Consider the following 14,564-nt stretch of genomic DNA (forward strand, 5'->3'; position numbering starts at 1 on the left):
CATGACGATATTGGTCATTTAGGACGGGATAGAACATTGGCTTTGGTAAGAGAGCGATTCTACTGGCCTGGAATGGCAAGTCAAGTTGAGAAGTGGGTGAAGGAATGCCAGAGATGTTTACGCCGAAAGTCAGCAACAAATACCAGAGCTCCCTTCGTGAATATCGAGACCACATATCCATTGGAGTTAGTTGCTATGGACTTTATTACCTTGGAACCTTCGAAGGGGAACTATCAGCATATCCTTGTAATTACTGATCACTTCACTTAGTATTCTCAGGCTGTTCCAACAAGAAATATGACAGCCCGTACGACAGCAGAAGCATTTCTTAACCACTTCGTAGTCCATTATGGTTTACCAGCCCGAATCCATTCAGACCAAGGTGCAAACTTCGAAAGTCGTCTGATTGAGGAGCTGTGTACAATTACCGGAATGAAGAAGTCGAGGACAACACCGTACCATCCTATGGGTAACGGCCAGACAGAGCGCTTCAACAGAACACTTTTGAACATGCTTGGCACACTTGAACCTGATCAAAAGAAGGATTGGAAGATGCATGTTTCTCCTCTAGTTTATGCCTACAACTGTACCAAACATGAAACTACTGGTCATTCTCCCTTTTATTTAATGTTTGGACGTCATCCAAGATTGCCGATAGACCTTGCATTTGGAATTGACAGAGACCATGCCAACCAGTCGTTACAATCATACACAAAGTCTCTGCGTGACAGACTAAAGAAATCATATGAATTGGCCTCTAACATCACCAGGAAGTCTAAAAGAAAGCAAAAGCAGAACTATGATCAGCGACCAAGAGGAGAAGCGGTCCATGTTGGTGATAGAGTACTGGTAAAAGCTCTTGCCTTCGAAGGTAAACATAAACTAGCAGACCGGTGGGAGGATGATGCATATATTGTCAAAGGACACCCAAACCCCACTATACCCGAGTTTGTAGTGGAACCAGAGAATGGAGATGGTCGAATAAGAACTTTGCATGGGAATCATCTCCTCCATATTGGAAGTGTTGCTACGGAAACCGTAAGACCTAAACCAAAACCAAGAAAGAGAACGAGGATTTAAACTGTGACAAACAAACCAGATGACATACTGGAACAGGATGATGACCATGACAAGGTTATTTTGTCAGTTTCATCTACTCCTCATATTGATTCTGTCTCTTCAGCCAGTGATACATCCACAGGTAACATGGTTGGTGCTGAAGTTCAACTGACGGAAATGAAGCAACAGGATGAAGGTGATTTAATCCTTGTTGAAGATGTTGTACAAGATCGAACTGAGGTAGAAACTGAATCAGTGGAAGTTGACCGTATTGGTGATTCTCCATCAGAATCAGAGTCCACATCGGTCACTAAAGATCAAGATGTCATGGATGTTAAGGTCGTTTCGGATCTTGCTAATATCACCCATGTCTCCGATGCTGCCAATGGCATTGCAAAGTATGGTGCTCATGTCACAGATCTTGCCACTGTCCCGGATGTTGCTGACATAGACCACGTCAGTGATGTTGCAAGTGTCACGAACGTCATGCCAGAAAATCTTGAAACAGAGACTAAAAGTAGTCCCGAGACATCTGGACTGAACGACGCAAGGACTCGAGCTCCTGTGCAACCTATTCCGCCAGGTCGGCACAGACGATCAGACAGAGTTACAAGGAAACCTGCATGGCAAACTAGTGGTGAGTTTGTAATGTCACAAATAGGTCGACCACCAGACTGGCTGGAGAAAGCAAGATTTCTAGAACATCTGGCAACCAGTGGAACTTTTGACACATTGCCTTCTAAGGTATCAGATGTTCTATTATCCGTCATCAAAGATAAATGATAGATGACGGGGACTTCATTTATTGATAGGGGGGTAGTGCGTAGCCGTGACATTTTGAGGGTATTTTAATGTCATAATTCGGTTCCTTTGTATATATCTATTTTACAATGGTTGGATGTAACATGGTGTTTTATATTTTATGGTTTAAAGGTAAAATAAGAATAAAAATAATGTATAAGTCATAAAATGGTTGTAACAAATATTGATGGTTGGTGGCAGTATTCTAATGTTTGTGGTTTTAAGTGAATGTCAATTAGATTGACATTTGGTTTTGTTTATCTCTTAGTTCCTATGAATTTCATTTATCTGAATGGTTATGACATCAGAGTTATGTAAAGTATAATGCTGGATCAAGAGTATTGCCTCATTCTGGATCCAGGATGAAAGTTGTTTATCACCTGACCCTAATTCTTAACTTCTCATTGGCTAATGTAAAAAACTAAGATAGTCTTCTTTGCACCAATCTAACCAACTCACAATCACAGCACCGCACAGGCAACAGCAAGGTGGCAGTAGGATTTAACAGGTCAGTTAAATACTTAAACACTAAATTATGTTTAGATTTATTATGTCTTTTACATGTTCATTAAGTATGTTGTTTCTTAGAAATTAATGTCATTTTGTATCTTGTTAAAAATGATAAGGTTAAAAAAGGTATTTAATTATAAGTATCTAAAGTACCCGATGTTTTGTCAACGGCAAGGAGAAGTAAGGCCCGATGGGAGAGAAGTGAGGGAAAGTAAGAGACAAGGGGAGAGCGGCAAGGAGAAGTAAGGCCCGATGGGCGAGAAGTGAGGGAAAGTAAGACACAAAGGGAGAGCGGCAAGGAGAAGTAAGGCCCGATGGGCGAGAAGTGAGGGAAAGTAAGACACAAGGGGAGAGCGGCAAGGAGAAGTAAGGCCCGATGGGCGAGAAGTGAGGGAAAGTAAGAGACAAGGGGAGAGCGGCAAGGAGAAGTAAGGCCCGATGGGAGAGAAGTGTTGGAAAGTAAGACACAAGGGGAGAGCGGCAAGGAGAAGTAAGGCCCGATGAGAGAGAAGTGAGGGAAAGTAAGACACAAGGGGAGAGCGGCAAGGAGAAGTAAGGCCCGATGGGCGAGAAGTGAGGGAAAGAAAGACACAAGGGGAGAGCGGCAAGGAGAAGTAAGGCCCGATCGGAGAGAGCCTTTCGAAATTAAGACCCAAGGCGGCAGAGGCCAGGGAAAGTAAAACCCAAGGGGAGAAGGACTAGGGAAAGTAAGACCAAAGGGGAGAAGGACTAGGGAAAGTAAAACCCAAGGGGAGAAGGAGTAGGGAAAGTAAGACCCAAGGGGAGAAGGACTAGGGAAAGTAAGACCAAAGGGGAGAAGGACTAGGGAAAGTAAGACCCAAGGGGAGAAGGAGTAGGGAAAGTAAGACCCAAGGGGAGAAGGACTAGGGAAAGTAAGACTCAAGGGGAGAAGGACAAGGGAAAGTAAGACCAAAGGGGAGAAGGACTAGGGAAAGTAAGACCCAAGGGGAGAAGGAGTAGGGAAAGTAAGACCCAAGGGGAGAAGGACTAGGGAAAGTAAGACCCAAGGGGAGAAGGACTAGGGAAAGTAAGACCCAAGGGGAGAAGGAGTAGGGAAAGTAAGACCCAAGGGGAGAAGGACTAGGGAAAGTAAGACTCAAGGGGAGAAGGACAAGGGAAAGTAAAACCCAAGGGGAGAAGGACAAGGGAAAGTAAAACCCAAGGGGAGAAGGACTAGGGAAAGTAAAACCCAAGGGGAGAAGGACAAGGGAAAGTAAAACCCAAGGGGAGAAGGAGTAGGGAAAGTAAAACCCAAGGGGAGAAGGACTAGGGAAAGTAAGACCCAAGGGGAGAAGGACTAGGGAAAGTAAGACCCAAGGGGAGAAAATAAGTGGCACCAATAGCAGACATCCAATTGCAGCAATGGAGGGGAACAAAACAGTACTAATTGTCAAAAGGCTGAACAGTTTCAAAAAGTTACTTCAGACACTGTATGTGGATGTATTCAGACAACAAACAAACATTTGAAAATAATTGTCTTACTCCTTACTTGTGATGAATTAAAGCAGGCAATATCCAATTAAAAATACATCTCACCTCTGTAATGAAATTTTAGACATATGCCATCCTCTGGTGGTTGGTTACCTGCCAACGTCTGAATGTTGGTCTTCAGGAACATAACAAAATCCATGGAAACATGTGTTGGTTATTCCTGTCCCCAGACTTCATACAGACAGATACTTATAACATCTACCTGTGGAAATTCATGGACAAAATAGTCATATGCCGGCTGAAACTTCTTGAAAGCAGTATGTTCTAAAACACAACCAGGTGTTAAGAAAAGACGATAGAATAGAACAACAAGTATGTTTGCAATCTGAAGTACTTTGAAATACATTGGCAGTCAGGAACGTATGTTAAGTGTATTCCTTTACATTGAAAGGCGTAACATATGCTTTGTAGACGAATATTACTTTTTAAGGGACTCCAACTTGGTGTGAAATGTAATGTTTCGTCGGATTTGTTCGTTTCTATCAAACAAGTAAGGGCATTTAAAAAATGGCAACACGAAGGACGTATTATAAGTCCTGAACTATGTTTATCCATGATTGATGATTTCAAAATTAGTAGCTCTGTTCTTACAAGAGTTAAGATCACACAAGGTATTAAATTCAATCTTGCGCCTGATCCAATTTTCTATATCTGAACTCAAGTTTTTCAGAGGCTAACATGGTTCAAACACATTGTACAGACAGCTGCTAAATATAACCAAATGATACATCTCCTTAAATCTGTATCTAAGACAAAAATAAGTCCTCCATGTCGCATATATATAAGTCACTGAGGTTACCAAGGTTGGACTATGGTTACCATGTCTTTTTATGAATGCCTCAAAGTTTTGCTTGATGTTATCCAGTCAAAAGTATTGAGACAATAGCCTTTGGAAGTTGAATGTTCCATAATACCGCAATGTCTTCTCCGTCAGGTGTTATCTTTGAGATATATCTCAAGCTGAAATCTGCCAGTTTTCAAGCAATCCGCTAGTGATGCCTTGAATGGTTTTCTCATGGTGTCTTCGTAAACAAGAACCTGTGCCAATGTGGTTAAACTTGTAGCACATGACTATTCCTAAAAACTAGGACGATCAAACGCATATTTTCATTGATGCGTCTAATGTTGTCCACAGGCAGTCAAGCTCCTGTAAGATTGTCGTAAAAAACATCGGTCGACCCATTATAGAGTATCCAGGGGAAGTAACTCTTCAATATCCGGAAACTTGCTGTTTTCGGGACAACGGTCCCCACACAAATCCACAAATACAGGACTCAGTCAGTGCATGTTGTATCTATATAAAAAATGCCAGCAATTAATTGAGTTATAACTTTTTTAATACGTCGACATGATCTGTATACTTCAAAGGGTGGGGGTAGGAACGCACTTTAAAGGTTGACTCATTTCATGAATTCTGTTTCCTTGTACTGACAGATTTCAAAGTTTCCTAGTGAGTTCATACATCCACGCTTGCATGGACAAACAAACTAGTGTTTACTGTGTACATAAACTGACGACTTGGAAATGCATGTGCCGTGCTTTTATTAAAGCGTGATTTATTATCCCTTATCTTAAGGTTTGTTTACTTAAAAGTTATTCTTCCTGATCATGAGTTAGTGAGTCGGGTTTTGTGCTGCTTGTTGCAACATTTCAGCAATAACATTGTGCGTAATTACCCAGTGTATCCTTTTCAACTTGCACACCTGAATGTCTTTACATATATTATTTACTGATAGCATGCACCTTTTCATGGACTTTATTGCAGTTAACACTGGAAAACAGTTCTGTGTCTCGTTTATTGTAAATTAGACATGTTCTGTTGCGATATGTGACTTGGGTTATCACATGGACCCGGGTCTTCGGCGTGACGAGCGAACGCTTTAACCACTAGGCTACCCGACCGCCCCCTCATATTGTATGTACATCACATGTTAATATTATTGCTCTATAACACAGAGACACATGCTCATTGGTTTCACAAAACGTCTAAGCCCATGATCACGTCATTGAATTATTGTTGAACTAGGTGTTAAAACAAGCTCGCTTACCTGCTCTACTTAAAAAAACGAATATGAATATTGTTTGTTGACCTACATACTCGAAAATAACTTCAGATTACCTGAAAGTTAGACAAGTGGGGTCGGGCATACAATGAAGAATTCGATAGTCACCAATAAATAAATATTCTCTTCCAAACCGCTAATGCCTCATCTCGCACTATTCAATCACTCTTGAAGGCAAAACCCCCAAACACCCCGGGCACACTCTCTGCTTAGCGAAAAGGCCTCCCCTGACTCATAGTTTAGCGTGTGCGCAGAAATCCAAACAGGTTGTACAAACATTCCCAACCCTCAGACTGGTGAAACTAGTTCTGATTAGAGAGCTCAATGTTAAATATTCTAATTGTTATTTGTAGGTGAACCTTTTTCATTCTTCTCATCAACAAAACATAGTGCGGTTAAAACATTCTCATTTTGTCTTTCGCTGGTGGAATCCAAAAATTGAACAATTTCAAATTCAAATTCAAATTACTGATTAGTAATTACTGAATTAGGTAACACTACCATTTGCCATTACTGAAAAAGACAACAGTAAGATTACACATTTCTGAAAAAAGAGGACTAACATTTGCCATCACTTAGAACAACAGCACTAACATTTGACATTAGAAAGAATTGTAGCACTAACGTTTGTCATTATTGAAAAAGGTAGCACGGATTGACCTTTGTTATTACTGAAAAGGTAGCATAATCTTGCCGTCTTAAGCAAATATTCGGGGGCACAACGTCTCAGTGTTATCAAACATGACCCTGACGTTCTGCAGATATCAACTGCTTTCTTACTTCCTTATTCAACACTATATAACACGGCCAACCTACCCATTCTCTTGCACCACAAGGATGGATGCAAAATTATATGTAGTTTTGCTATTATCTGTTTCTGTTCCTTATTCTTTGCAATGGACCGGGTAAGTTCTTTGATTTGATTTGATATGATTTTGCGCAAGTTTGTTCGAAGGATATATATATCATTGCACATTTATACAAATTTTCAAACTAGTACCGACATCGTAACCATTTGTTAAAAGTTAACAGTTATTGTGCAAAACCTCTTTTCAATCATCATGTCAATCCTCTATTCAATCTTTATGTCAATCCTCTATTCAATCTTTATGTCAATCCCTATTCAATCTTTATGTCAATCCTCTGTTCAATCTTTATGTCAATCCTCTTTTCAATCTTTATGTCAATCCTCTATTTAATCTTTGTCAATCCTCTGTTCAATCTTTATGTCAATCCTCTTTTCAATCTTTATGTCAATCCTCTTTTAAATCCATATGTCAATCCTCTATTCAATCTTTATATCAATCCTCTTTTCAATCTTTATGTCAATTCTCTTTTCAATCTTTATGTCAAACCTCTATTCAATCTTTATGTCAAACCTCTATTCAATCTTTGTCATTCTAATGGTTGCATGTCTTTCTATCACACTCTGTTTGAAATGGTAATTAATAACGAGTCGCCATTCCATTCATCTAGCACAAGAAAGGTTTCATAATCAGTGTTATACAATATATGAGCATAAATTGTAATGCAGTTGCTTAAAAGCAGCTTGATATCGCAGGCAGATGGTCGCGTTGCAACCTACCTGGACTGAATGTTTGAACAGCTTATTATCAATTCATTTTCCATTGTTTTTCCCACATTTGAACTTATCTAACTTTAACTTGATACATTTCTATAAGATATCTATTACTTTCGGGTGATGTATGATATAGATAACGCTGCTAAATTTAAAAACAAAATTGGTGATGTATGCTGTATTTATTGTCTCCGTTATTGCATATATTTGTTTGTCATGTAGCTTTACTTAGTTTGTACATCCACCGAGTATCTTCCTTAACGAGCATACATCTGTTAGGTATTATAATTACTCTTTAACAAATGTTAGTGTAATCATATCAAAGTATATATCGATATGTGCTTTTAATAAGATTGAACAGGTAATTACTTTGGCTGCAGATGGACCTGTATACATTCTTAACATTGTTATTTTGTTAATTGAATATATGTTTATTTATATTCAAACTAGGGGGAGTGACATACGCTTCCCTTTGAATTAAGATACAAAATTTAAGAAATTGGATACAGCGGTATCTTTTGATTCTAAGCAATAATTCGTTACTTTCAGACACGTGTGTCCATACCAGACGGTGTACTACGTGAGCACAACAATCTGCACGTACCATTGTTGGTGGCAGTAAGTCGTTTCCTAAACTTTACTTAACATCACTAAATATTGACAGCCGCACGTTGCATAACATATATTTTGCATGGCTATTAGAACAGTAATACCATATGTTTGTTTTCTATTCAATGCCGGACTTACCAAGGCCCAGTCACGTGACGTCAGTCTGGATTAGATAATCCGGTGACTGACAAAATGTGCACTGACAAATGCAATTGGGATACGATAACTTGCAAACAACCAAGTCACTGAGCCTGACTACCTGTTCTTTCAGTCACCTCCTACGACAAGCGAGGGTTCCTGTGGACCTCTATATATTACTAGGAATCCCCACGGGTCCTATGATGAAACAATACACCTGATCTACAATGTATCCCTGGCATGGGTTTTTGGAAGAAAACCTCTGACATAGGGCAGGTAACCTCCAGTGCTCGTCATCTGACCCCACTTGGAAATCCGGGTTACTATTGGTCACCCACAACTTGTATTATGCATGTACGACGCGACTGAATGGATCGGGTAGTCAGGAGCGGTGACTTGGTTGATGACGTGTCATCCTTCCCCGACCACATGGCTCAAACGTGGCTCATAATATCACTCAATGGATTGTCTGGTGCAGAAGGGATTATTTCCGCGCGACCATTTTAAAGAGGGATATTGGTGAGGTTCCTGTTGAAATATGAGGTCTTGAACGGATAAACAGTGGATGTTCTCGTACGTTGCTTGTAAGAGAAGATACAAAGTAGTTAATAGTAGTAGTAAATTTATACCAATCTGGTCTTATTTGTTACAGTTGCTGTGATCATGAAGTTATCCAAACACCAATTATAACCACGGCGCATAAGTGTTGTCCTGGTTGGAGTCACAACGGCGATCACAACTGTAATATTGGTGAGGTTACGTAACTGTGATTGATACTGTTCACATCTACTCTACAGTGAATCCACAAGTTCATACGTGACTATCGTCAGCCAATAGTCCCATCATTTATGTAGGCGATTACCTATCCAGCACAGACCGATCTCTAACAAAATCCTTGTTATACCCTACAACTCTATTTGTGTTACCGGGAAAGGTGGAGTAATGTATTAATGCATACATATATCAAGATATATGTATATTTATGTTTTGTTCATGGTATATATATATATGAATATAATCGCGATGAGCTAAATAATCGATACGTTTTTGTTTGGTTTAGTTTTATAACGCCGCACTCAGCAAAATTCAAGCTCTATCACAGTGGCCTGTAAATGATAGCATTGAAGAGACAAACCGGTCACTGACGTTGTGGTTTGTTGCTCATATATCAATCACTGGATTGTCTGGTCCAGATTCGAGTATTTACAGGCCGCGAGTGTGGCGTTGAACAACAAATTCACAAACATAACACCAATTGTTTGACTTTTTCGATGTCGATTTACTTGTCCAGATCTGGACATGTACTATTCCGTCCTCGCCAATCATAAATTGATCTCATGTGTTGATACATTTTACATGTTTTACAGCTCAATGCTACCCAGGGTGTGCTAATGGCGGTACCTGCATCTCCCCCGGCAGGTGTAGCTGTAGGGCAGGATATACTGGCGACACATGTACTGGAGGTAGGTTCAATGTATAAAGTTGGAAGATCGATATAAGAGATCACATTGCGCACAACACATTTAGTTATAGTCGGTTGGTGTAGGGTTTGTGTCATAAGATGTGAAGGTAATGGATAGTTCATCCTGTCTGCATGGACTCTCGACCTTCACCAGGAACTAATTTTAGTAATCTTTTCACTCCACCAATACCAGATTCTGTTATCTGCGCATGCCAATCAGAATATTTTGTTATCATTTACGAGGCATTCTGGCCTCATTTACGACATATTCTGTTATCTTTTACGGGTAATTTTGTTGACATTAACGGGATATTTTGTTACCAGTTACGGAATATTTTGCTATCATTTACAGGGGGTACATTCTGTCATCATTTATGGGAATATTCAGTTGCCAGAGTACGATGTTAAAGAATAAAAATAAACATACAAAAAAATAAAAAAATAAAAAATCTGTGATAACAATGCAAGGGCCAAATCTTTCGAGACGGAAATTCACATATAGCATTATCTAGCATATATCGGATCCGGACAGAAAGATCTCCGGATTTGTAGACCATTTGGACATGATTTAAAAGAGACTAGTTTTATTAATTATCATACAATGCCTTGATCTGGCATCTGAAACGAATTACGTGGCTGGGTTAAGAGAAAGGGGACATGCATATTGACTGTTGAGATACACTATTGGTGGTATGATCCTGAATTGATAATACAAAGTAGACTTCGACCCCTGTCCCTGTGCAAGAGCGTGGGTCTTCTTATCAGTAATATTTGTATATGTCAGAAATAGCGATATGTCAGGCTTATTAGAAATCTAGTCATGTGACATTACTCTGCATTCAACGAACCCTACATTTTCTTTAGAGACCATTGACTCAATGTGAAACTCGTTTAAAGGACTACACCTCCGTTGTTTAGTTGCAAGAGCTCTGGCCTGGAGAGCGGAAGCTCGTAGGTTCGATCACCGGCCGCGTCACACCAAAATAAGTTAAAAAGATGGTGCTTGGTTTTATCTAGCCTCGCGGTCGCCATTAACGGGATTAAACAAGGACTGGTCGGCTCTGAGTCAGTATGTTGGTATCTCAGAGGGCTAGTACTTTAAAACCGGCATTAGTCCAGTCTAGCACGCGCACGCACGCACGCGCACGCAAACACGCACGCACGCGCACGCACGCACACACACACATTTACGGGAAATATAGCTGTCAGTTTTCATGTATGGGACGTACTGTAATTCGAAGGGTTGCTGAAAAACTAGTAATTTTGTGTTTTCAAATAAATGCTATCTATCAATTACCAGTACAAGTGTACACAATTATCAGTACAAGATATGTACAGATTACCAGTACAAATTGTACAAAATTACCCGTAACGGAGTACACAATTACCAGTACCAGGTGCACACAATTACCCGTAACGGTGTACACAATTACCTGTACCCTTTGTACACAGTTACCATTACCAGGTGCACACAATTACCGGTAACCGCATGCACAATTACCTGTACCAGGTGCACACAATTACCAGTATAGGTGTACACTATTACCAGTACAAGATGTACAAAATTACCCGTAACGGTGCACAGAATTACAAGTACCAGGTGTACACAGTTACCATTACCAGGTGCACACAATTACCGGTAACCGCATGGACAATTACCTGTACCAGGTGCACACAATTACCGGTATAGGTGTACACTATTACCAGTACAAGATGTACAAAATTACCCGTAACGGTGCACAGAATTACAAGTACCAGGTGTACACAATTACCTGTACCCTTTGTACACAGTTACCATTACCAGGTGCACACAATTACCGGTAACCGCATGCAAAATTACCTGTACCAGGTGCACACAATTACCAGTATAGGTGTACACTCTTACCAATACAAGATGTATAAAATTACCCGTAACGGTGCACAGAATTACAAGTACCAGGTGTACACAATTACCAGTACAATATTACACATTTACCCGTAACGGTGCGCACAATTACAAGTGCCAGGTGCACACAATTACCAGTACAAGAATACATAATTACCCGTACATATGCACACAATTACAAGTACCAGGTGCACACAATTACCAGTACAATATTGCACAATTACCCGTAACGGTGCACACAATTACAAGTGACAGGTGTGCACAATTACCAGTACAAGATTACACAGTTACCCGTACAGATATACCAATTACAAGTACCAGGTGTGCACAATTACCAGTACAAGATTACACAGATACCTGTAACGGTGCGCACAATTGCAGGTACCAGGTGTACACAATTACCAGTAAAAGATTACACAATTACCCGTACAGATGTACACAATTACAAGTACCAGGTGTACACAATTACCCGTACAGATGTACACAATTACCATTAACATGTGTACATGTATCTTCAGTAACATACCCGTAATGGCTCAACGCACCCCTTGTCCTAATAATGTGCCACTGAATATGACATAAAGACCGGTTCGTTTTTTAACAAAGCACCTTCATACTCTTTGGTAACGACCCATTGTGATTCCGGGTAAACTTACAGGTCCCCAGCAACTTTTGCTTGTCGAAGGCGGGTTAAACGGACTGTGTTGTCAGGCTCGATTATTTACAGATTGACTTCATATAACTGAGTATTCTTTCGTGCAAATGTATGTTGATATCAACACGAAAGACCTCTGTATTTTAAGATCATTTGAACATTATTAAATAGAGACTAATATTATTAATTATCATACAGTGCCTTCATCTTGATTCTGAAACGAATTTAGACCTCTTCAAGAATCACGAGGCTGGGGCTAAGGGAAGGGGCCATGTACATGATATTGACTGATGTGAAATACTTTTGGTGGTATGATCCTGACTTAATGGCCAAAAGTAGACATCGACCCCTGTCCCTATGCAAGCGCATTCGTCTTCTTATCTGACGTTTATGTATGTCAGAAATAGAGGCATGTCACTCTGACCTTAAAACTGGTCCTGTTACATTCCTCTGCATTCAACTGGCCCTAAATTTACTGTCGTTATTTTTAAAGACTCATTGTGTAACTCGTTTAAAAGAGACGTCCCGTGATCTAGTGTATAGAGCGTCTGCTTGGAGAGCGTAAGGCCGGTGGTTCGATCCTCGGCCTGGTCATACCAAAATTATTTAAATGATTGTACTCGCTGTTACCCTGCCTGGCACTCGGCATTAAGGGAATAAACAAAAACTGACCGGTTACTGTTCAGTGTACTGTGTCTGAGTTAAACATGGTATCTCAGTCGGATGCACTATAAAACTGGCATTAGTCCGGACTAATCTAATCTTTATTTCACATACTGAAGAGGCCACAGGCCTATAGTACAATTTGAAGAATATACAATTTTATACAATTTATGTACATATCTCACCAGATCACCTCACGTCATTCCACCGTCATCTCAAAGCAGTCACATAATTTCACACATACAGTACAATACCATACCCTGTAATTTCAAAATTTCTATATTACCATATCACAACTTGTTATATCATACCACATATTCTATAACATCATATCATATTGTACCATTATTATAAGATCATACTATAAAGTATAATTTCATATACCATTATCATATCATAACATACCATACATACCATCGTACCATATATCACACCTATATTATATCACATTTCAACATGTCATATCACACAACACATTAGCAATTTCATAGCTTGCCCAATCATATCTTATCATATCATACTATATAATGCCATGTCATTCCATGCCAATTTATTTCATATCAATCAATCAATATTTATTCAACACTGGAAGACCGCAAGCCATATAATATGTACACTAAAAAACAGTATTTACACAATTTCTATAATACACATAACATATTGCATCATATCCCCTCATGTATCATATCACACGACAACACCTATCATATCATATCACATCATGTCATGTCACATCATATCATTTCATATACATATAACTATACTAAACCATTTGTAATATCACGTCCCACAATATCATATGACCGCCTAGTAGTTTAATACCATTTCTAACTCTTTTGTTTGTAGTTTATTCAGATGGCAAATATCTATAAATATGTACTTAATGTATATACACAATAGTTTCCTAATACCAAGCAGCTAAGATTATTTTTTCATAAGGTTCTGTCGGTATAAAGAGGCATAATATATGTACATGGAAACATTTTGTAAGATACTTCTTTTTGTGTTTGACAGCAGTGTAACAAATTTAATAATATTAGGGTACCTGTAATAATAAGCTTGCAGGTATTTTCCCCTAAGGTGTAAATACACTGGACATACAAGTAAGAAATGAAATTCATCTTCTACTGAGTTTAAACTACATAGATTACATATTCTTTCTTCACGAGGAATGTTTACATAGCGCCCTGTTTCTATTAAAAGGTCGTGAGAAGAACATCTAAAAAGTCCGGACTATTGCATGCGGCCATTCACACGCAAGCACATTCACACGTACATGAACGCAAACACATGCCGGTCGCTCTATGATACAATAATCTTTCACGTTAAACCCCATTTTAGCTGATTACCTCAGAGTTTAAAGGAACACTGTACTCATCTACTGCGTATATCTATCATATTGATGAGAATGCTGTTGGCACACCGACATGTCTTCAAAATACTGAAGACAACACATATCTTAAAATAACACCCTTTAAACAAGTATCACTACTTTGGGTATTGAAGTCACCACAACGTTTCATTTATACAGGGACTTAGTTGGCTTTATCAACCCTCTTGAACACTTTTTTTGTTACATCACATCTTCCAAAAGATTGACACGTTTCTATATGTTATTATATATACAT

General features: G+C 39.3%; 1 protein-coding gene across 3 annotated transcripts in view; it reads left to right on the forward strand.

Annotated features, from left to right (window-relative positions):
- The first annotated feature begins 6,767 nt into the window (after positions 1–6,767).
- The window catches only part of LOC124130860 (angiopoietin-1 receptor-like), a 226,133-nt gene continuing 218,336 nt past the window's right edge, over positions 6,768–14,564 (forward strand). The window contains exons 1-4 of one of the 3 annotated variants that reach the window (XM_048388127.1): positions 6,768–6,850; positions 8,074–8,142; positions 8,924–9,021; positions 9,639–9,734. In XM_048388127.1, the coding sequence (XP_048244084.1) occupies positions 6,783–6,850; positions 8,074–8,142; positions 8,924–9,021; positions 9,639–9,734 (331 nt within the window). In that variant the 5' untranslated portion in view covers positions 6,768–6,782. The remainder of the gene's footprint in view (positions 6,851–8,073; positions 8,143–8,923; positions 9,022–9,638; positions 9,735–14,564) is intronic. The other 2 variants (XM_048388120.1, XM_048388123.1) reach the window with 2 other exon arrangements.

The sequence above is a fragment of the Haliotis rufescens genome, unplaced genomic scaffold (genome assembly GCF_023055435.1).
Source record: "Haliotis rufescens isolate VD_foot unplaced genomic scaffold, xgHalRufe1.0.p SCAF_10, whole genome shotgun sequence".
Classification (NCBI taxonomy): Eukaryota; Metazoa; Mollusca; class Gastropoda; order Lepetellida; family Haliotidae; genus Haliotis; species Haliotis rufescens.